Source organism: Dicentrarchus labrax, unplaced genomic scaffold, assembly GCF_905237075.1.
Source record: "Dicentrarchus labrax unplaced genomic scaffold, dlabrax2021, whole genome shotgun sequence".
NCBI lineage: Eukaryota > Metazoa > Chordata > Actinopteri > Moronidae > Dicentrarchus > Dicentrarchus labrax.
Window position 1 is genome coordinate 31,467,469 of NW_026136720.1, and position 24,585 is coordinate 31,492,053.

At 39.1% G+C, this 24,585-nt stretch overlaps 1 protein-coding gene across 1 annotated transcript; it reads right to left on the reverse strand.

The window, feature by feature from the left end:
• Positions 1-17: 17 nt before the first annotated feature.
• On the reverse strand, positions 18-17,891 carry LOC127353444 (cytochrome P450 2J6). Its single transcript, XM_051382694.1, has 11 exons — positions 17,694-17,891; positions 14,926-15,088; positions 13,340-13,492; positions 11,958-12,118; positions 11,147-11,215; positions 9,979-10,083; positions 8,529-8,667; positions 3,106-3,191; positions 2,569-2,670; positions 2,045-2,186; positions 18-1,958 (listed from the first exon to the last, which is right to left on the reverse strand). Exons 1-11 carry the CDS (start codon positions 17,853-17,855, stop codon positions 1,771-1,773), a joined length of 1,470 nt encoding a protein of 489 aa, XP_051238654.1. The 5' UTR covers positions 17,856-17,891; the 3' UTR covers positions 18-1,770.
• Between the last annotated feature and the right edge of the window lie 6,694 nt (positions 17,892-24,585).

A 24,585-nucleotide genomic window follows, 5' to 3' on the forward strand; every position in this document is an offset into this window, starting at 1 on the left:
CGACAGAAGGTAAATAATTACAACTCAAGAACGCTCTTTAATAGATATGACATCTTGTCAGCACCACAGACAGTGACACACTTTTGTAACTTTAACACACGTTATTTGTTTTACAATACATGCTGTTAATGCTGTATACAGTCTATGGCAGTGGTTCCCAATCTGCGGGGCAGGACCCCCACTAGGGGTCGCCAAAGCTTCAAGGCCTACGAAAACTTGCGCTGTAGGCCTTTATCTCTGCTTTTCATTCATTTCTGTTCAATAAAACTGTTTGCTTAGATAGTATAGCTGATTGTTATAAATATTAAACTACATAATACAGACTTGTATAAAGAGTTCTTAAACATATGAGGAAAACTCATGTCTGATGAATAATTCAATAATCTGCTCAAAATTCATCCAAATCACTCGTCTTGCAGTTATTGTCTTCACTGTTTGGGTTCATTTACAGTTTATCTGGTACATATAATCAACTATCCATACAATATCTTACCTATGGGTCAAAGCTTTTTACCTTGACACATGGTTATCAATGAAGCATGGTTGGCTCCAAAATACAAATACTGTAGATGTTTTTTTTTTACAAAACAAGAAATGGTTTTCACTGACACAGAGACAGAGCTGTGTCTGCTCTATGGTTATTTTTAAGAACATTGCTTTTTTAAGCTGCAGTTGAAATCTGTCACTTTCACTCCGTAATACAATCGTACTGTATTTATGTATTTTATTATTTATTATTATTTTATTATTTGTTTGTTATGTGGTGTTTAATATATAGATTCTATTAAGAAAATGGGAAGATTGATAATATATTGTAATATTAAGTTTCTTTTTTTTAACCTGCGAATGCATATAACTGAAATCCCATTACAGTACCCCTAATTTACTATTATACAAAGAATGTTACACACCAGACTAAAACATGTCATAGAATACATGAGTAAGCAATAAGTATAATGAATGTAATTTGAATATATGAGTAAGCTGTAATATATGAATGTATATAAATATATGAACCCACTTAATGAAATCAAAAGATCCCCCGTCCATTCCAATAGACGTAACTTTATAGGATGTCTAGATGTATGATTACTGTCATCTGACTCCGCCCAAATGCACAAACTTATTTGATCCAATGTCTGAAAGCCAATCACAGTGATCCACATCATCTAAAGTGAACTGCAGTAGAGCCACACACCCTTTTTCATCAAGCATAGCCGACCATGAGGCAAAGAGAAAATATAAAGCATATTTTAATCTATTATGATCAATTGGAATGGACAGAAAAAGAAAACACAGTACAGTGTATTCATATTTTATTTTTGGGTGTTTAGAACATAATTGGGTTTTGAATGGGTTAAATAATAAAATATGTTGTTTCTCCATGGCCTCGTCATTATGGTCTGCAATAATTTCATTATTGTGAAAACAAACAACCATGACTTATCACTTATAAGTGTATCAGAGACACACAGCAAGTTCCTATCACCATCAACTATAAAAAGATGGGTCTCAGGAGAGTTTTAACGAGGCATGCTGGGAAGTCTACTAATATGCTGATCATGTTTCTTTTGACACTTAATGAGTTGATTGAACTCATTAAGTAGAATTAATTTGAATAAAATAAAACCTATATTTATGTTATGTTAATGAGAAAAGATTACATGAATCCTATTGTTGTCATTGTATTTGTTCTCAGGAGTTAATGGCTGTTTATTGATGCTTATTCTGGGTCAGTCTCCACTGTCTCCGCTGTGTTTGCAGACCGCCTTACTGCGTTGCCCTCGGTTGGACCTTCATGCGGTAAGGATGGGGACTCAGAGTAACCCCATAGACTGGAGTGTAGTCTGGCTCTCCTGCATCCTCAGGCCAGATGAACTTAAACTTCCTCAGCAGCGTGACCGTGATGAGGAAGAGCTCCATACGAGCCAGACCCTCCCCGAGACACATACGAGGACCTGAGACATGAGAAGACCACAAAGTCATCTACAGCACCAGGTGTGATACAATGAGTTCATCCTGTTAGTTTTGTATGCTCTCATACCTGTGGAGAAAGGCATGAAGGCCTCTGGTTTAACAAACTCTCCCTGCTCATTGAGGAAGTTCTCAGGGTTGAATTCATGAGGGTATTTCCATTGTCCCTCCTCACTCAGTAAAGAGGTCAAGTTAGGGATGATCAGCGTACCCTGAGGAGAAAATGAGGCAAAAAAGAAAGGGCATAAAGGAAGGCAGGAAACAATTTTAATAGGTTAAGATTTACTTATGCTACCCAAGTAAAGGTCATGTTTGTGCCATTACTTAATAGTGATATAGTACAGACTGAATCTGTTTGAAAAGTATGTTGCCTTCATTTAACAATTTTTACAGTCGGTGAAATCAACCAAATCATTGAATGTGAATAGGGTTTGCAGAAAAGACACGTTCAACTCTGTTCCCTGCAGAGGTTAGCTTACATTTCCTCCACTTGCAACACTGCTACAAAACCGATTATGGTAACATAAAACTATTTACATCACTGTGACACTTTACTATACTGAGAAAAAAGATTTAAAACCAGTTGCTTCTTACTTTGGGAATGGAATATCCCATTAGCTCTGTGTCTTGAGTCGTACAGTGGAAGACGCTGAGCGGAACAGTGTTGGCTACCCTCTGAACTTCATGGATCACAGCCTGGATGAAGAGAGATTTAAACAACATGTTGCAAAACCTAATCTGATTTAGGGCAGAAGAAAAATAATGCACTCTCAGAAGCTCAGCCACAAAATAGCAGATCAAACCTGCAATATGGGAAGCTGCCGGCAATATGCTGACAACCAGGCAAAAAGAGACCATGATAAATGTTTTTTAAAAGCAGTGATTACAATTGATCTCCAAATTTTAGAGCATTTGTTTATGCTCTATAATCTGCTCTGTGTATATTAGAGGGCTTGTAGCCCAAGCAGATTGTAAATTGATTCTTTCACTAGATTTACTGTTTGACTTTTACACTTTGGTGTATGGTTGCCTACCTTTAACAAACGTCTGTTACGCTCTAAGAAATATGGTACTTACAGATGCATGTGAATGAAAGTGAAATTATTATGAGAAACCTGTATTATACCTTACCTGCATGTAATGCATCTGATGTCTGTCTTCAAAACTGGCCTGATCCTTCCCTTCTAACACCCTGTCTATCTCCTCTTGACAGCGCTCTGAGAAATAGTGCAGAGAGGGGAGGGGGGGGAGAGAGGAAAAGGATACTGCTCACATCACATTGCTTCCGTAACAAAGAAAAAAACAAAAGTCAGATGAAATGATAAACTGTGTGAAAACAGAGCAACAGAAAGGAGTCAAATCAGCAGCTGCAGCAAAGGAGAAGCTGCTGATGTGTCTTCAGCTGAGGAAGGACAGAGCTCCATGTACTCTTACTTGAGTAAACTACTCTAGTACTCTCTCCATCACAACCTGTGTGTAATGAGGTAAATGGTGGAATAATAGATGGTGTGAATTACCATTACCTGCTGACCCTTCATTAATGTATTAAGTATGTTTTTTTCCACTGTGTCCACTGTAAGGTCTAAATTACAGGAAGAGATGGAATACTAAATCCTTGGTGGGAAACATCAACCTGCCTGAAAATTTGCCTTTTGACATATTTTCATCATACAGATGTCAGGTCTGTCATAAATATTAGTGTTGTTTTATCTTGGTTTTATCTTGGCAGAGCTGCTGTCTTACACACTTCTCTGCGTTTCTTTAGAACAGTCACCCACCCAAAACCCCATAGAGACTGTGTCTGTCCCCCGACCACCTAAACTATTTAAAGAAATAAAAACAAGAGGAGTTCAACATAAAAATCTAATAAAAATTAAAACCAACTCCTCAGTAGCACAAAATAAGAGAATGAAATGTGGGCTGTTAAATATAGGTCTCTGTCCTCTAAAGCTGTTCTAGTGAATGAATTAATATCAGATTATGATATTGATTTACTTTGTCTTACTGAGACCTGGTTGTCCCACAGGAGTATGTTAGCCTAAATGAATCACCCCCAGTCATATTAATACTCACATTCCTCGAGGCACAGGCCGAGGAGGTGGAGTAGCAGCTATATATGATTCGAGCGTTTTAATGGACCCTAAACCTAAACTAAATTATAATTCATTTGAAAGCCTTGTTCTTAGTCTTTCTCACCCAAACTGGAAAACACTGCAGCCAGTTCTATTTGTTATAGTGTACCGCGCTCCTGGACCGTACTCTGACTTTATATCTGAATTTTCAGAGTTTCTATCAAGCTTAGTCCTTAAATCAGATAAAGTAATTATTGTAGGTGATTTTAATATTCATGTGGATGTTGACAATGACAGCCTTAGTAATGCATTTATATCATTAATAGACTCAATTGGCTTCTGTCAGAGTGTAAATAAACCAACTCATTGTTTTAATCACACTCTTGACCTTGTTTTATCATATGGCATTGATATTGAACATTTAATAGTCTTCCCACATAATCCTTTCCTATCTGACCATTATTTAGTAACTTTTGAATTCATACTATTAGATTATAAGCCATTAGGCAAAACTTCCTACAGCAGATGTCTATCTGACAGTGCTGTAGCTAAATTTAAGGAGGAGATTCCTTCAGTGTTTAATTCAATGCCATGTCTGAATTTAACAGAGTCCTATAACAACTTTAGTCCCTCTGAAATTGATAATCTTGTCATAGTGCTACAGGCTCACTACGATCAACATTAGACTCTATCGCTCCTATAAAAGGAAATTATTAAAACATAGGAGACTAGCACCTTGGTATAACCACCAAACCCGCCAGTTAAAGCAAATAGCTAGGAAATCTGAAAGGAAATGGCGCTCTTCCAAATTATCAGAATATCGCTCAAATTGGCAAGATGATCTTAAGATTTATAGAAAGGCCCTCCGTAATGCCAGAGGAGCCTATTACTCAGCACTAATAGAAGAAAATAAGAACAACCCTAGGTTCCTCTTCAGCACTGTAGCCAGGCTGACAGAGAGTCACAGCTCTATCGAGCCACATATCCCCATAAACTTAAGTAGCAATGACTTCATGAGCTTCTTCTATAATAAAATTATTACTATTAGAGAAAAATTAATCACCAACTGCCATCAACAGTTATCAGTGGCTCTCCAAGTTCGGGACTTCTGTCAATGTAAACTTAGATGTATATTTAGACTGTTTTTCTGCTATCATCTTCATCAGTTAACTTCAATCATTTCTTCATCGAAGCCATCAACCTGTCTGTTAGACCCGATCCCAACTAGGCTGCTTAAAGAAGTTGTTCCCTTAATTGGCACTTCTTTACTGGATATGATTAATCTTTCTTTATTATCAGGATATGTACCACAGTCCTTTAAAGTAGCTGTAATTAAACCCCTTCTTAAAAGTCTACTCTTGACCCAGGGGTTTTAGCCAACTATAGACCGATTTCTAACCTCCCGTTCCTCTCTAAGATTCTGGAGAAAGTAGTCGCCAAGAGTTGTGTGACTTTCTACATAACAATAGTTTATTTGAGGATTTTCAGTCAGGATTTAGAGTTCATCATAGCACAGAGACAGCTCTGGTTAAAGTTAATAATGACCTTCTGACTGCTTCTGACAATGGACTTGTCTCTGTACTTGTATTATTAGATCTTAGTGCTGCATTTGACACCATTGACCATGATATTCTTTACAGAGACTTGAGCATCAAATTGGCATTAAAGGAACTGCCCTAACCTGGTTTAAGTCATACTTATCAGATCGTACTCAGTTTGTACATGTTAACGATGAATCCTCCATAAATACTAAAGTTAGTCATGGAGTTCCACAAGGTTCTGTACTTGGACCAATACTATTTACTTTATATATGCTCCCTTTAGGCAACATTATTAGGAATCACTCCATTAACTTTCACTGTTATGCAGATGATACGCAGTTATATCTATCAATCAAACCCAATGAAATTAATCAATTATCTAAATTACAAACATGTCTTAAGGACATAAAATCCTGGATGACCTGCAATTTTCTGATGTTAAACTCAGAAAAAACGAAATTCTTGTTCTTGGCCCCAAAACCTTAGAGACTCATTGTCTAAAGATATAGTCACTCTAGATGGCATTAACTTGGCCTCTAGCACCACTGTCAGGAATCTTGGAGTTCTCTTTGATCAGGATTTGTCATTTAACTCCCACATAAAGCAGACCTCTAGGACTGCCTTCTTTCATTTACGTAATATTAGAAAAATTAGACACATACTATCACAGACAGATGCAGAAAAACTAATCCATGCATTTGTTACTTCAAGGCTGGATTACTGCAACTCTTTATTATCAGGTTGCCCCAATAAGTCCATTAAAACGCTCCAATTAATTCAGAACGCTGCAGCACGAGTACTGACAGGAACTAGAAAAAGAGATCACATCTCTCCTGTACTAGCTACTCTGCATTGGCTCCCTATAAAATGTAGAATTGAATTTAAAATACTCCTCCTCACCTATAAAGCTCTTCATGGTCAGGCCCCTTCATATCTTAAAGAGCTCATAGTACCCTATTACCCCACTAGAACACTACGTTCTCTGAATGCTGGGCTACTTGTGGTTCCTATAGTCTCTAAAAGTAGAACAGGAGCCAGAGCCTTCAGTTACCAAGCTCCTCTCCTGTGGAACCGGCTTCCAGTTGTGGTTCGGGAGGCAGACACCCTCACCACTTTCAAGAGTAGGCTTAAGACATTCCTCTTTGATAAAGCTTATAGTTAGGGCTGGATCAGATGAGTCCTGAACCATCCCTTAGTTATGCTGCTATAGGCCTAGACTATCGGGGATTTCCCATGGTGCACTGAGCTATCTCTTCCTCTCTCTTTCTGCACTATTCATGTCCCTTTAATGCATGTTACTAACTCCACTTCTTCCCCGGAGTTCTTGTGCTTTCTCGTCTCGCAGGTTCTCATGGATCCTGGTGGAGCCTCCTGCCATGGTCCTGCTTGACTGCCATTGCCAATACTGTTGTTGCTGTGCACCTGTCTGTCTGTCTGTCCTCTCTCTCTCTCTCTCTCTCTCTCTCTCTCTCTCTCTCTCTCTCCCCCAACTGGTCAGACAGACACCACCACCTAGAGCCGATCTGTCCTGGTTTCTGCCTTTAACGGCGTTTTTCCTTGCCCTTGTGCCAAGTGCTTGCTCTGGTGGTACTGTTGTCTCTGTAATTAATGTTAAAGAGTTCGTCTAGACCTGCTCTATTTGAAAAGTGTCCTGAGATAACTTCTGTTATGAATTGGCGCTATACAAATAAAATTGAATTGAATTGAATTGAATTGAATTGGTGGTCAGTTTTTCATGTGTTACTTCCTGTCTTTGTCTGTTTCCCCTCCAGTCTGATTGTTTGCCCCACCCTAATTACCTTCACCTGTGTCTTGTTAGCTTCCCTCAGTATATATTGCCCGTGTTTCATTCCCCCTGCGCTAGTTCTTTGTTGCACCCACTTCCAGCTTCCAGAGTCCTGTGTTTTCCATGGTTTTGGGATTTCTGCCTTAGCCTTTTTCCCCAATTGGATTTATTTGCTTGTGTGGACTGACCTCCAGTGTACTGAACCTATTTGTTTGGCTAGTAAAGTCTGATTCTTAAACATTTATCCTGCTTCTGCCTCTCTTGCGTTTGGGTCCTCTTTCCTGTGAGTTCTCCAGGCATAACAACTGATGTGTTTTTTAGTAAGTAAATAAAGTAAATAAGGTAAGGGAACTGAAACAATAGGTGGAATGGTGTAAAGAACATTAATTGAATGATGGATTGGTAGGTTTAGTTCAAATGTGGACCCAAGTGCAGAACACAGACTAGGAGGCAGATGAATAACAGATTTACTGTGAGGTACTCCAATAAAATGGGATGGCTGGTGACAGCAGGTGGAAGAGAGGAATAGAGAATGGAATGACAATGTGGCCAAAAGAGGAAGCAAGGGACAGTGGGTTAGCAGGCAGGCCTGGATCCCAAGTCACAGAAGACAACAAAGCATTAATGCAAGTAGCTGGAACACAGGAAAATCTCCATGATCCAAATACCAACTGAGCCTGAGACTTGCTACCACGGTGGCAGAACCCACAGTCTGGCGATGAGTGGGAGGAAAGCTTGGGTTTATAAGCTGCAGGTAGATGAGCCGATTGCAGGCAGGCGTGCAGTATAATGAAAGCGAGGAAGGGAGACCACGTCCACACCACACAAACACACAGACAGGGGAAATAACCACTATGGCAGAGGGTGCTAAAATATGCCTTTACTGCAGGAATACCAGGGTACCTGTTGCTGAATTATACTATCCTCAGTAAAAAAGTGAGGTGTATTCCTAGTTGGCGTTGGGGTATTCCTATGGGTCTTGTCAACGACAGGCCTTTTTCACAGCAAACGTTTTGACATTTCTTCCTTTTAAAAAAATAGAATTCTCGGGCATGGAAAACTGATGGATGTGTGGATACAAATTTTAGATAGGAAGACGATGGTAGATGCCAATGACAGAAAAGTAATAACCCATATTTACATGTGCATGCATACCTTGTATGTGTGGCTTGGTCGTAAGGTAGAGGAAAGCAGTAAGCAGGGTGTTGGAGGTCGTGTCAGTCCCAGCAAAGTGAAGATCTAGAAGGTACCTAATCAGCTGTTCTTCTGAAAATGAAGAACCATCATCGGATCTCTAAAAAGAGGAGAATAATTGTTTTAAGACAAACACTATGATACAGGACTTGTGTCCAAGTCTCAAACTTGAATCCCCATCTCTGCTTCCATCAACAAGTGCCACAAGAGGAATAAACCCTCTGGATCACTGCTATGTCATCCAAAAACAACTATAGAATCGGTGCCCTGTTTTGGGAAGAGAAACCACGCAGCCATCATGTTGAGGTAAAAAAAAACTATGGCAAATGCCTCCAGCAACACGTTAGGTCAGGAAATGGACAGATCAATCAGAGGCTGCCAAGCACTCTGCACTACATGACGCAATCTGGAGCATGTTACAGGACACACCATCAATGTCGAGGACATCAGTGGATTCACTGGGTCTGTCATCATTATACAACACATAATGATAAATAATATCATTATATATTATTATTTATAATATATAACCTAATGTAACAACCTTGTACAACAAAATGAAAGTTTGCAGTCCCTTAATACTACACAAACAATATAGAAGAGATTTATATACTTATATACATACATACACAGGCAATAATTTAGCAGTCTATCTTTTGAATTTGCGTCTGGGGGAATAAACAGCAGCAAAGACTGAAGATAATATGGTTTTCATCTTCACATAAAAAGTTAAAGAAACATTGTTCATCCACTTTGACGGTGTTTGAACACAGATGTCCACTTCCTCCCGTTCTACGCTCATGTCCTGAGCAACTATGCCCAAAACTACAGTACCCATCCAGAAACAATGGACTACCAGAATCCTCTGGGGTGCCAGAAACTCACACTGCAGCCCACAAATTAGGGTTGCTGTCTGGCAGAATGAACAATTTCAAAGCAGCAGCATACAATGGATAGTAGTAAGGGAGGCAAAAAGGGACAACAATTCTAGGAGGGCAATCCCAGAGGCATGTAACCAGGTCTAAGAACTATGACAGATGGTAAGCCCAACCCCTCCTCCTTGTGTCGTTCTTATGTGTCTCTAACACAACAACTTTTATTCTCGTTTGAGGCCATCAGCTGCCAACAAGCACAAACAGAGCAGAGGTTACATAATGGGAGGGGGCACATTCCACATCTATCACTCCTTTTGAGCAAAATGTCAGGATTGCTTTCGAGCATGTGTTCACAATGATATTCAACCTGTCCCTTGGCTCAGTCATACCCCCATGCTTCCACAATCATTCCTGTGCCCAAGAAGGAATGGGTGGGCAGACACACACGTATTAAACAATGTACTAAATATACACAAGCATGCATTTGGTACTGACTTGTCTTAACCCCCAATATACATACACACACACACACAAACCTTTCCTATTTCATCCAGATAGCAGTCAACAAAGTCTCGAGGCTCTCCAGTGACTTTGGTCTTCTTATGCTCGGCCACCAAGCCATGCACAAGATTCTGACAAGTCTGAAAAACATAGAGTTTTAAAATCCTTACTGATTTTCAAAACCGTTTGTATCACGCACATAAGGAGAAACTTCACACACTCTCTATTCTCAAACATGCACAGATTTAAAAATAATGGTGCATCACACACTACAGGACATTATTAAGATTATTGTACCAGAGGGAGCAATGCCCTGAAAAGTTGCAGTTTACATCCATGTCTGTCTAGACTCATATAATATATAGACCTAGACTTTGAAGGAACTACATAAAACGTATAAAGTGTATTTTGTTGGCTAAATGGAAGCTATCACAATAATGATGGAACATGATGTATGATTTTAGTAAATACATGTTTTTGAACATCCTTAATAAAGAATAGTTGTATTGGTTAAACAGTCTGTGTCTGCGTCTGTGAGCAGGTTGGGAGGTTTAAAAGTGGATCTGTAAACCCCTCACTTTCAGGGCTTGAAATTACTGTCCCGAATTCTACTTTGAACTACCCCAGACAACCATTGTCCCAAATTGAAGTTGTTTCTTTTCGGTCTACATAATGAACATAGTTTAAGAACTTTGTTTCAGTCACTTTACTGACTCACTCTGGTTGACCATGGACTAGTTGTTCCCTGCTCTTATATCTTAATAAAAAATTTAAACCACCCTAGGTGCTTGGCCACAATGTGTGTTTATTATTCTTTTACTTATTGGTTGAGTTTGTGTCTTGTTTTTTTCAGCTTCAATAAATGCATTACTAAAGACTGCAGCGCAAATGCAAACCCTTTTCTGATTGGCATACTGCAAGGAAAATTTACATACACACCCTCTCAACATTATTATTATTTAGCCAAATAATCACAAACACAAAATGTTTCCACTTTTTCTTTCCACTGTTGAAGTGCATATGTGTTGGTTGTCATTGTGTATTTGTGTGAGGTTGAAAAAAATCCATTGTAACATTGATGTTCATATCTTTCCTTTTCTCTTGTATGTTTAGTCCTCAATTTAATATTGTTTGTTAAATTCAGGCCTTTTTCATAACTTATAATACATATTTAGAGTAAATCTCTTGGCCCAATGAACATACCTCATAATTCTTAATGGCCTTGTTGAAGGGCAGCGGCAGGTTACGAACCAAGGGAAAGGAGTCATACAGCTGTAAAAAAGATAAATCATTAGTTTATTTGAGCCCAAACGTGCAAATTCTGCTTCCTAGCACTAACTGCTCTACACGGATGACTTTATTAGATATTTTATTTTATTAGACACATTCTAGCTGCACAGCTAAAACTGGATGCCGGCTGGTTTGTCTGTCGGTAGGTTGGTCCACCACCTCGTACCTTTGGCGATCCTGACTTTTCATCTAGTGCCACTAGGAAGTCAAAATGTTAATTTGTCATTCATTATCAAATAACCACAAAAGTAATGGCATTACCATCAGCCACAAATGTACTTTTAGTTCACTGCCAATCAACAAACGTTTGCATGCCAACATACTAAACTAAGATGATTCTGCATATTAGTATTGTCATTGTGAGCATGTTAGCAAGCTTAAGTTAGCACTGCTGTGTCCAAGTTCAGCCTCACAGAGCCATGAGTGTGGCTTTAGACTCCAGGGGCCTCATGTATAAAAGACTGCACAGCTTTCATACTGAAAGAAGGCATGCTCACAAAACTTGAAAAGTACGTAAGTAAAGAAATATCCACGTGTATAAAAACCAGTTGTACGCCAGGTCCTGCGCACCTTTCCTTTATATATGCCAGTCATGAAATTGACCGTACGTGAACGAGCCCCACCTTGCCTTTCTTCCAGTTTTGGCCTTTCTTACACCCCACCATGTGTGTGAAAAACATTCCCGAGCTTTGGGGTGTTACCTCAGAAACATGCTTTGACTCACCATAACCCAGGGTCCATTGACTAACTTGGCATTCTCAGTGAAGCACTGAATAACCACTTTGATGAAATCGTCATTGTACTCGTAGCGTCTATCAAACAGAACCTGGCAGATGATGTTGGAGGACGCATTATGGAACATAACTTGAGGACTCATGCTTTTGCCTGTAAAAGACAAAGTGTAGACTTTAGTATCACACAACATTGTACAAGAATAAAAAAAAAGGAACATTATACATTAAAGCTGCGGTGTGGGACTTCAGATAAATAAATGTCTGTTACATTCAAGCCCTTGGCAAACACAATGCTGATTAAGCCAATCACTGCCAGGTAAATCTTTCTGCATTTTGAAGTAAACAGAGTTTTTAAATCTGGAGTCTGAGGTGGACCAGCACTGAAGAACCAATATTAATGCCAGCATTTTAAACCCAAAAGGGCGCATCTAGGCTACTCACAAATGAAAGAAGCCTAGTTCATCTTGAAAGTGATGAGCAATTAGCTTGCCAACCCCTGGCAACAAGCCAAAAAGCCAGTATTACATAATTCACCCGTTCAACTCCATCCTGTAATTACTTAACAGAGCTACCATCAAACTTGACAGCAGTGTACTGGCCAGATCAGGGGAAGTAACTCCAGAGTTGTTGGAGAATCATTAAGCTTGTCTATTACACACAAGAAGCGTAGGTTGGGTTTATTTTCGTTGGCCAAGGGGTGCATGTCTCAAACATAGACGTAGTCTCTGTGATATCAACCTTAGCTTTCTAAAGAATACAGGCAAAGAGCTGGAGCTGAGGCTGAGCGAAGCCTGGTTACTGAAAACAGCTGACTGTGATGGCATCCACCTCTCATTCAAAGCGGCAACACTCTTAATTATGCATGACTTAATATAATTCAAACGGGTGAGTTATATAAACACTCAACCCCTGTACAGTTGTCAAGAACTGGGAAATTAGTTATAGAGTTCAAAAATGTTTTTTGTACCACACTGTACAATTTATTTCTGTATAGTTCGGCATTTTAATGGAGGTTAATGTGTTTCTGGAGCCAGCCTCAAATGGATGTTTGAGGAACTGCAATTTTTGGCACTTCCACAGTCACAGAAGTTGTCGCCTCAAAGTGAGTATTTACGACTCATTCACTGTTAGACTGTTAGTTGAACTGTGTGTTTGTATTGAGCACTGACTGTGTAACACACTGTGGTGGATTTCAGACTGTTATGTGTTTTGTATTTTTGTAATTACCCTCACTGCAAAAGGGGGGAGATACAAGTTCTGCACTGCAGGTTTAATATAGCACAATGAAAATTGTGGCAGCACAAGCTCATGGTGGGAGGCCTCTTTAAAATAAATTTACAATATATTATTAATATATTGACAGATGACATACCAATGCTTTTTTCCAGTGTATCAATGGTGTATTTTAGCTCTCCATGAATCCTGTCCTCCATGGAATTCTTCCCCATACCAAAGTTCCTTAAGGTCATCAGGGCAAAGCGACGGTGGTCCTTCCATCTGGGGCCATAATCTGCCAGAACCACACCTGCAATTGTCTCAAAATATCAGTCTGATGTGATCATTGCTGTTCTTTGTATTCAAAAGCAAATACTAGAAATTCTCCAAGTCATTGCTGCATCACTTGAAGCAGAAAAAGCTTCTGATCAGTCTTAAAATCATTAGCTGGAACTGATAATCTTGTCTCCAGACCCTTTTAAATTCAGCATGGGGTCCGGTAGGGCTGCCCTGTCCATCTGATATTTTTAATTTTTGGCACTAAATCATTAATGTGCTCAATTCATGCCAGCAATTACATCTATGGTGTAAATCTTCATGATTATGGTTTTAAATTAAACATGTGTCCAGATGTGAGGGTAAGGGATTCTTCTCAATATAAACAGACCAGATTCTTCCACACCTTTATTTGGCATGCACCCTACATGTACAACATTAATTCAAATGAAAGTCAGGCAATTCTTCTTTATATCCCTACCTTTAATCTGGCACCCTCTTTGGAAAACAAAGTTAAAGAAGCACTTTGGGGTTAATCTAATTTCCACTATCACATTTTTAGGCTTGCTGGCCCTATAATACATTATAATGACATAAAGATGGGTGCCATTACCTTTGCTTCTGTTTGAGTTAGAGTGATGTTTGCCTAGGTGTCATACTGTATCTTCTAAACCTCTCCCTTTGCATTTGTTATCTTCTGAGAAAGAAGAAGCCCAGGATAACCTAAAAGAAATTCATTATTCCCAGGTGTATTGGGGGGTCCTAGATGTCCCAGATATGTTTCAGTATTATCTTTCCTATGATGTCAAGTACCCACTGTATTTGGGCAAATCAAAATTGTGCCCTAAACTACCTTCCTATTTTGATAATGGAGTTGGTAAGGGCTGGGTTCATGAAGTCACGCCTAGCAGGTGACAGTGTATGTAGACTGCTTCATTTGTTACATTCAATAGATATTGAATTATCATGTGATACAGAGAGACCCTTTCATAGAGTAGAGTGGCACTTCTTATCAATTAGACTGGAAAAAACGTATGATAAAAATGATGAAATCCAGGTTTTGTATTCCAGAAAAAAACCTTTCTGTTATTTTCCAAACTGTTTACGATGACGACTTCCCAGATTGTTCTGTGTATCAAACCATCTAGAGCAGCAAGGTTAAGGAAATACAGTTAGGTGTTATGGTTTTGATTAAAGGGAGACGATTATCAGTTATGGCACTAGCTCCCTTTTTCCGATAAACTGAAGGGCTTTATTGTGTGAACATACATATCCTCTATGTAAACTCATAAACGACCTTTGCCGTTGTATCCGTATTTGCATTCGTAAAGATGTATAGTTATACTGGTAACAACCCAATGCCTATATACAGTACATGCATAGAAAGAGACACATTACTGACATAAGACTTAGTTTGTAAGTTTGATAATGCATTCTCTACCCTATCACATGTCATATCTGTTCTACCTCCATTCTTGGAGACTTTGCTGATAAACAGGTCTTGGGGTCGTCCAGAAAAATCTTTGGCGTTGGTCACTAAAGCCTCTTTCATGGCCTTCACTCCATTGACGATCACAGCCGGTCTGGAACCGAAGAACAAACTGTAGACATTTCCATAGGTCTTCCTCAGCTGGGAGAGAATGAGAAAACATGTCAGTGTTTGAAATACATATATATCACACCATTTCAGATGGATATTTCTCTTTAAAGGGGCAATTCACTGAAATCACAAGAACATATTTTGCCCACTTAGTTAAGTTCAGTTCAGTTTAGTTCAAATATCTCACATGGGACATTTTGCTTGCATCATGGCAAAAACAGACGATATCAGACTCATCAGCAGGGTGCAAAATTGGGAAACAAATCTACCAGCGACTTGTGTATTTTACCAGAATTTGGCTGGCTAATTTTTTTTCCCCTGCTCATTTGTCAGTGAGAGAAATTTAGCTAGACGTATCACACAATAATACAAACATTAAGAAACACTACATGTTGTGATCTGTTATTTCAGCAGCTACTGGCTTGATGACATTTGGACATACAGCTAAAGTGCATCTTTATGCAGATGATGCATAATGATGAACAGTCTGCTCAGTTAACTCTTCTGAGTCAGACTGCTGATGAGCTCCAGGCAGCCTTTCAACAGCAACAGGCATCACTGTATGGTCTAAAGTTGGTTCTAAATCCAAGTACTTAAGGTTAGGCTGGGGTTTTATTTTTGAAATAGGCCTTAATTTAACAGTCATGAAAACGGTTGTACTGGCTACATTTTTAAGTGTTCTAGACCAGTGGTTTTTAACCTTTTAGAGTCACAGCCCCCCCTGGATGAACTGGTTTGTGTTCACTTTCACAGTCAATATGTCTGCCTAAGGCCGTAAAGCACACTTTATATACACGTATATATAGAAATACATTCTTATATTATTGTGGTAACTGGGCCTGTTAACGTGTATAAAAACAGCATATATAGTCTATAATGTTTTTGCATTCTTGTCCCGTGTTAAATGTCATTAAAGGGATGACATCTCTAAGAGCTGCTTCCTATCTCTCATTCCAAAATACTTGCCACAATGTTATTTTATTCTCTACCACCATTTGGCGACCCCAGAAATCATCACGCGACCCCCAGGTTCAGAACCACTGTTCTAGACTATAGGGACATTATTTTTGCATGCTGCCTCCTCCACACTTTGCTGCCTTGACTCTGTGTATCACAGTTCTCTATGTTTTACATCCAACTCTTTGCCCTGTAAACATTACTGTGAACTTTATGATCTGGTCTCCTAGTCTTCATTAGGCCTAAGAAGACAGCAGCATTGGTATATTTTATTTACAAAGCACTACTGGGTAAACTCCATTCATACCTGTGTAATCTCCTATCACTCACCAACAGCTCCACTAGATGGCTGTGCTACCAGGTACCCCAGATTTTCTCAGAACATGGTAGAGCTTTCTCCTATTTTGCAACCTGGTCATGGAATAACCTTCAACCTTAGGTTTAGTACAGTTTAGTGTTTTTGACTCCCTGGAAGAGTTCAAAAGATAAAAACCTGTAACTGAAGAGACTGCTAATCTGGCTTTTGTACTATATATCTGTTGTCCCTTGTTTGTTTTTTTAACATACTCTATTTCATAATATTTTTGTAGTAACCTTGTATGGTGTGTTATCTTGGCCAGGTCTCCCTCAAAAGAGAGGTTTTAATCTCAAGGGACATCCTGTTTAAATAAGGTTAAATACATAAAAGACAGATGGGATGGGTGTGGGCCAGACCAGCTTGTGCTGACATGAGTTAAACTTCAGATAAAAAGACTATGCTCAGGGTTCAATGGTGATAAAAATGATGATGAAATATTGAGACTTTAGCTGGATTTCTGGGATGTTTTTTGTTTCTATTGCTCAAAGGTTTGAAAAACAAAAACATTTATAAATCCTACATCCTATTGAGATTTTAGCAGTGAAGATCTCATCACATAACCCTGAAGTCATCCATTGCATTGTGTGGAAGTTAACAGGCTTCGCTGAACTGAACTGGGTGTGTACTGTTTTCATTGTAATGTGTTCCTGTGTGCTGTTGTGTGCTGTTATTGTCTGATGTACAGTGCTATAGAAAGACATTTACTCTTAGGGCCAAAGTCTAAAGTCCAAAGTTATAAAACACCCAATGTGTATGACCTGTACTACTAGTTGGCTATAACCTACGGTAGACAGAGGTCAGCACGCCACCTTTGTAATAGAAAGCAGGCGTAGCAGCACATAATATAAGTAATGCACTGCTGTGGGTTGGGGCAGCAACAAAACATATACAATTTATACATGAATGTATATATATTCAGAATATTTTCATCATTTTGCCTTTCTGTCACATAGCCCTTTCCAACTGGAAACTGAAGCTGTTATATCTATCACTCCAAAGCCACCAGACTAAACCCCATATAAACAATTGAGGTTTTGGTTAGAAAGGTCTGTCTTACGGCAAGGAAAATATTCTTAAGATAGTACGTTTTATTTTAGGTGGCTAAAATAAGTTTTATTGCTGCTCCACCCACAGCAGTGCATTGCATAGCTTCTGTGCTGGTATTAATGTCTGCTTCACCAAACTGGGGGCGTGCTGAGCGCTATATTCTGTAGATAATACACTGACTGTGATTAAGTACCTCATACAACCCCACTTCAAAAAACCCCAAACTATCCCTTTAAGATTCTGGAAGAGCAACATTTCAGTGTTTGTTCTTACCCTTTCAAGGTCCGCCAAGGGGTTATCTAGGGTCAGGTGCAAAATGGTCCCCACTATTGGCAGTAAAAGGGGTCCCGGTGGAAAGTTCTTGGGTCTTCGGGTTGTGAGTTGAAGGAGGATGAAGAGAACACAGAGGCATAGCAGGATGGCTGAAGCAAACATGGTGGAATCGATTGGAGTCAACTGAAGGGGCGGCTTGTGTGACTTGTTTTTAAAGTGCAGCTCAGCTCTGCCCAGCCTCTTCCAGTTGTTTACTTTGCTTCCCTGTGTTAAAGGTGAATGAAAACATGGAACAAAAACAGGTCACACACCCTGACAGGCACAGGTTCTGACAGGCTTTGGTTTATCAACTATAAACATCAGTTTATCAGTTAATAAAATAGTTCCTTAGTAAACCATAAAGCTATGATATAGTAAAAGAATAGAATCAAGTTCTACTCAAGTACAAAATGTATGGACTTTAGTGTAAGTTTGCATACAGAGAGGGGTTTGATTCTCTCTTTGTTTTACAGGCAGAAAAGGCATTAGAGTTGCATTACCACTGAATGAACTACCCAACTTGTAAGTCCAACAAGTAAACCTGATGGCCCCTTCTGTTTTATATGTCAACATTCATCTACTTTTTGTCTACAGTTTTTAAAAGACTTTTCTCACTCCTCTAAACTCTTTAGGTTTTTTAATATAATTTTCAGGTTCCTTTGCCTTGTTGTAGTGCTCCTAAATCCCGATTTGCAAGAAAGAAAGATAGCTGTGTCATGGTCAGTGGTTGCTAGAGTTTTCTCCTCCTCTTTCCATCTTTCTTGACTGTGATTGGTTGCTTTTGTTCAGGCCCGGTGGATTTTTACAAATGATCGTTAGAACGAGCCAGATGAATCAGAATTAATTTTTCACAGATTATCTGTCATGATATAGTGAAAGTTTCTGAGAATATGACAATCAGTTCATGTTTATAAAAGTCACCTACTGCAGCTTTAATGCAGCTGACACTGAAATCATTTTACCTCTCATTACAGCCCATAAAATTGATGGTGAAACACTCCCATTATTACATTGACCCGCCAATATTTAAAAGACTTATTAGTTCCAAAGTGAAGTTGCAGAATTACAGGACTATGATCTAAGATGGTAACTTGTTCAATATTACAGGATTTAACTTGAGATATATCTGAGAATAACTACCATGGATTCCTGACCTAAAAGTAAAGTATTTTTGCCTGGGGTGACAACACCACACATCCATAAATTCCTTTTATTTTTTATATAATTGTGTTCAGTGATCTAGATTTTTTAGAAATGGGTCCACTATCTACAGGGATTTTATCTATTTTTTCATTTAGTACACAGTCATAATAATTAATTTGGCATTGTCAGCCAAAAGTTAGGTGATATGTTTAAAAAAGTTAGGGCAATTCCTCGTTTGATGCATTTATTTAGAAAAGTTCAATCTATTCCTCCAATTGACGCATAGGACCATGGCATATCTACACTGGTTATCCTCAACTTCATGCTCTTTGGTAAAACAGACAGATTTATTCAATAATATAGCCACTCCTCTCTTCTTTCCCTATGTGGTCCACCCATTCCCTTTTTCCAGTGCTCACTTATTGATAAGTGAGTTTCTTGAATAAATGATATGGAACATTGCATTTTCTTTAATTGTCGGAACAGTTTTTTCCTCTTAATTGGATTGTTAAGACCATTTATATTAATACAGTTTAAGCCTGTCATATTGTCAATCTTGATATATTGGTCCTCGTTTGTTTCTTCCCTAATATATGAGCTTAAAACATTTGTCAAGGAAAAGAAAACACATAACAAACCAATCTGAACAGTTCCCCTTTCACATGTAAGGGAGAACATAGAACTTCCAGCAGCAGTGTTGGGCCAGTTACTCAAAAACTTTAATTTATTCAGTCAGTTCTCGCTGTAGTCTCTCTCTCTCTCTCTCTCTCTCACACATGGATTTCAGTATTAATTCCCATGTCTTTCAGTGCTGGAATTGCATCCACCAGGGTTTCAAACTGCTTCTCTCCTGAATCTGTCATCCTGAGTTTTTCCGGCTAGAGATACTTGGTGCATATCTCCTTTCCCTTCAGCTGTTTAATGGCCTGATGCATCTTTCCCCTACTCTTTTGCAGGTCTGGGTGGTAAATCAAAAGAGTTTCCCCTGAAATGTAACTTGTTGTCTTCGTGCAAGCTCCAACATGTGTTCTTTGACATTGAAATCCAGAAAGCGCACAATAGTAGAGCATTTGGGTGGTGTCTTTGTATCTTAATATGCAGATCAGGTGATACTTTCAAAGTTTTTAGCAAAAGCTCCTTCACAAACTCTTCTCTTCTAAAGTCTTTAGCCTCACAACCTTCTGACACTTGATAAATGTGGATATTCTGAGAAATTAAACCAGTAACATCTAAATGGCTACAGTAGACACTACTAGGGTGTGGTGGAATTGCTTGTAATCACTCAACACACATTATAGGAAAACACTGAGTAAATAAATTGTATTATAATTAGGTTGGGAGACACACAGACCTTATCACGAAGAGTGTAGTTTTATAATATTGCACCTTTAAAAGAGGGAAGCAATTTAATTTAATTATTTTAATTATTAAATGACTTTAATTGACCTTGTAATACTTTATGGCCCATATATGAAATCAATCATTGTAAAGCAGCTGGAAATGTATTTGTGAAACAACAATTAAAAGTTGTTAGGTGGTGAGGTTTATGTTCACAGTCACTACTCTAAAGATGAACTGTAATGCAGGTGCTTTAGTGGATTAGCATTGGCTTTGGGCCAGGTTCATTAAATTGGCAGGCTCCTGGCTAAACATCTCAAGGTGAATGATGATTGCTAATTCTGCTTGATCTAAGCGCAGGCCTCTTACAAATTATTGCAGGGCATCTGACAGGCAATAAGCTCCCACCTCTCGCCTCCTCTCCTCCCTGTCTTCCTCTCCGCTCCGTCATTCCCTACCTTCATTTTTTTCCCTGCGCTAATAAGCAATGCTAGCAAAAAAGGCGAACTTTTAATTTATGATGTGTCAGCTTCTGAGGAAATGTACTGTGATGTATTGCTTATGCAGGGCAACATTTGGTATGAAAATGAGACACATCACATAGTCGACCTGCTGATTACAATATATCATGCCACTGAGTCTGATACAAAACTAACTGGAAGTCATGGGGCTAGCTACCAACAGCTAACAACATGATGAAGTGTTTGCTGTGACTCAGATGATCGAGCCTAATTTATATTTAATCTCTACTGTCTATGACACTTTTTAATGAATTACCTTCTGTTAATCATGACGGATCATCACACCTGTTGAGCAGATCTGATGCTGCTCTTTGCCAGTTCAATATTACTGGGATCTAATACAGCGGGAAATCAACTTGGAATGAGTTTTAGCAACTTGCATAAAAGTAATACAGAAGCAATGAAGTCAGTGATCTTTTTTTAATAAAAAGAGAAACAACTTGTCTCAGTGAGTTGTCAACTCAGCTATTCCTATGAAATGTGGAAGATTACCAAAGCACTGACTGTGGGCTGTATTCAATGATCTGTGACTAGAATGGAGTACAAATGTGAGGGCATTTCTCTGGTTTCTATATAAAGAGGGTCATTTTGTTCCATCTCCATTAATATTTGATTGTTAGACTTGTCATTTGGATTAATTACCATTCACTACTTATAAAGCATACAGACAGTATAGTTACAAAGCAATAAGATGGCAACACATTTGTATTGTGTTGGCTCTACACCAGCACATTGGATTTGAAATGAAACTGACTGTAAGGTTAAAGTGCTGACATTCAGCTTTAAGAAACTTTAGTTTTGAATCAGATGAACAGAATTGTAGCTAGTTTTATTCATACATTAGTCTCCTTAATTTTAGGATAATGAGCCGAAACATGCTAGTCAAACATGGAGGTTTGGACCTCACATGACCTCATGATAATGTGTTTGTGAGTGAAAGATTTACTTTATTAATCCACAATGGGGAAACTCACACACACACACACACACACACACACACACACACACACACACACACACACACACACACACACACACACAGCTCATGGACATGCAAATATGGAGAGAGAGTTGGAGGAGTGAAGGGCTGCTCCATAGCAGTGCTGAAGGAACACTTACGGGTTCAGTACCTCGCTCATTGATTACCTCGGCAGTGTCCAGGAGGTGAACTGGCCCCTCTCCAGCTACCAGTACACAAATCAGTACACAACCTCATTGACTGCAAAGAATTTGAGAATCAAATATTAAACCAAGTAGTAACTGGTTCTAGAGGATCTCTTGGACAGTTTTCTTTGTAAAAGCACTAAAAAAGTAAAAGTGTCTATAGGGTGGGACCTGGCAACCCCAGTCTTTTCTGATTGTCTCTGGTGTCGGATGTGAATGTTCTCTTTGATCTTTCGTCAACCGTCCACTGGTTGATGAACTTTGACCCCTTCCCAGTCGGGGCTGTAACCAGTTTTGGTATGGCCTTCATAGACAGCTGATGTTGACTGATTATCGACCAGTTTTAATTCAGTCTCTTGTCGTTTCACCAGTCCACAGTAATATTCCCCACAGTTGCATTTGATGTCACACACTCCTCCAGCCCTCCTGTCTTCAGGGTGTACCAGCAGAGATCTTACGGAGTGGAAAGGTTTTAGGGATGATGCCTCGTGACTTGCAAATACATTGCTGTGGCTGTAAACACCATCAAATTAAAGCTGAGGGCCAGAACTTTAACCTCATAATCATAGCTCAATTTTGAATCCAATATGCTGGAGTACAGAGCCAACTGAAAATGTGTCCTAATACATTTTGCTGCTGAAAAGCTCATCTAGCTTTTCTTTTCTTTATTGGCTTTGTTGTCAGCAGGACCTGAAAAGTCCTTTTGACTATGTGGGGAGAATCTGACAGGGATTCCATTTCCATATAAAACCCATCTTCCTTTATTGATCATAATAGCTTGCAGACTGGCAATGAATATCATATTTCAGGTATTACTTTGTACTCTTGGCTGTTAAAAGGACAGTTCGAGCAAAGATCAGTCACTAAATCACATGAGCACAATTATGCAGGAGAACTACGTGTTCATTTCCCTCCATCTTGTGCAAATCTGAAAAATATTTAGTATCGGAACGCATCATAATCAGTGTAGGCTGATATTTTTCCTGTGTGCCCGCAGCAAAAGACATGTGCAAAAGCACATGAGGGGCGGCATGACACAAGATAATATAATACAAAGCGCTGTGTGGTAGAATGGCATTTGCCTGTTATTTTCTAAAGCATAGAAACCCAAGTGAGAAAGAGCCTGTTCAGTGCATCATTTCCATTGAATCAGACAACACAACAAGTCCCAGACTGGCTTTTTAATCAGTGAAAGTGATGAAAGTCTTTGTCACTCACAGTCCTGTTAAATATGACTTCCATGTGTGAAGTAGGCACTGTGTCTGTTCCAGTTAGGCAGAAAGCTGATGTGTCTGCTGTTATCTTCTATTTCACTTGATGATTCATTGATGTTTTTTCCAGGATTTAAAAATATCTTACTGGCAGCGAGGACGAGAGGTCACTCTGGGTTAAGATTTGACACTCTACTGTCTAATGCAGCTGTCAGTCACTCTACTCATCGGTCAATTTTTCCCTGTCAGTCTTAACACTGTTAAATCAAAAATCAATATCTGCTCTAGCCATTTCTTTGGTCTTTTTCCTCAAACCTCCTTGTTCCTACTTCTTGTTTTTGTTGCATCTTTCAGTTTGTTTCTGTCTCGACCAGGACTTCAACATTTTGGGGATGAGAAGATCAATTCCGCTCTAATGAAGCTAGAGCCAGGAGCCGATTAGCCTAGCTTAGCATAAAGAAAGGAAGCAGGAGGAAACAGCTAGCCTGGCTCTGTCCAAAATATGTCTACCAACACCTTACAGCTCACAGATTTGATCAAATTGTACATAAACAGAAACATAAAATCAACAGTCTGTCTGCATGATTATGGCCAAAATAGTCCCAACATACTGGAGGCAGCATACTTTTGTGGTTGTTATAAAGTAGTCAGGCAACAATTGGCCTGCCCTCATTCTGTGAGCAACCGTGATCTGATATTATTCTGCACACGGCATGAGTCTGTGAACAGTTTGGTTACCTGGCTGAAAGGTTGGAGGAGTGCAGCTCTTCATCTAATTGTGGCTGCTCCTTCTTCCATTACTCCCTGACATATTTACAACTGATCCGCTGTCCAAAAAGTCTGAAAATGATTGTTGTCTTGTTTTGCAGATGCATTTTTGTTGAACGACCGAGGCCAGTGTTGAAGCCAACTGACAAACACTTCCTATGACTACCTCACCTCAACATGAAAGTCAACTCCTGTTTCGCCAGTTAAATGCTTTTATTGTGATGCTGCAGCAGTAGGAAATGTTCGGTTTTCGTTAGCAGTAACCTCATACAGCATTCTTTTGGGGAATAAAAGTATCACCTGCTGTTAGTTTAGGAAGTGCATGATTTGATGTGCAGCAGAATTTTCTATGAGCACATTTTAAACGTCAATAACATAGACCATCACGTTCATTTAATTGTGGGAAGCCAAACTTCAAACTCCCACAATACCTTACTTATCCAGACTACTAAACTAGGCATGAAACTTCCAACCCCGAATAGTGCACACAACAACAGACTGACTGTGCATGAGGGAAATGTATTGTATTCCATGGGGTTGCAGTATCCCACAATGCAAATGTCACTATGATTATGTTGAAAACAGTGAAAGTAAATGTGTTACAAGTAACCAGACTACCTGTCAACAAGTTTCTGTAAGTACGCAATGGAACTGGAATGTTGAAATTAAAATAAATAGAAACAAAAAATAAAATAAAATGCATGAATG

What these genes read in the sequence shown, in the direction of transcription:
- LOC127353444 (XM_051382694.1), bottom strand. Translation starts at nt 17,855, where the DNA reads ATGTTTGCTTCAGCCATCCTGCTATGCCTCTGTGTTCTCTTCATCCTC. An exon ending in AGGCCATTAAGAATTATGAG is followed by an intron (nt 10,084 to 11,146) that starts GTATGTTCATTG and finishes TATGTTTTTCAG; the next exon opens with ACTTGTCAGAATCTTGTGCA. An exon ending in GACCAAGCCACACATACAAG is followed by an intron (nt 3,192 to 8,528) that starts GTATGCATGCAC and finishes ACTATTTCTCAG; the next exon opens with AGCGCTGTCAAGAGGAGATA.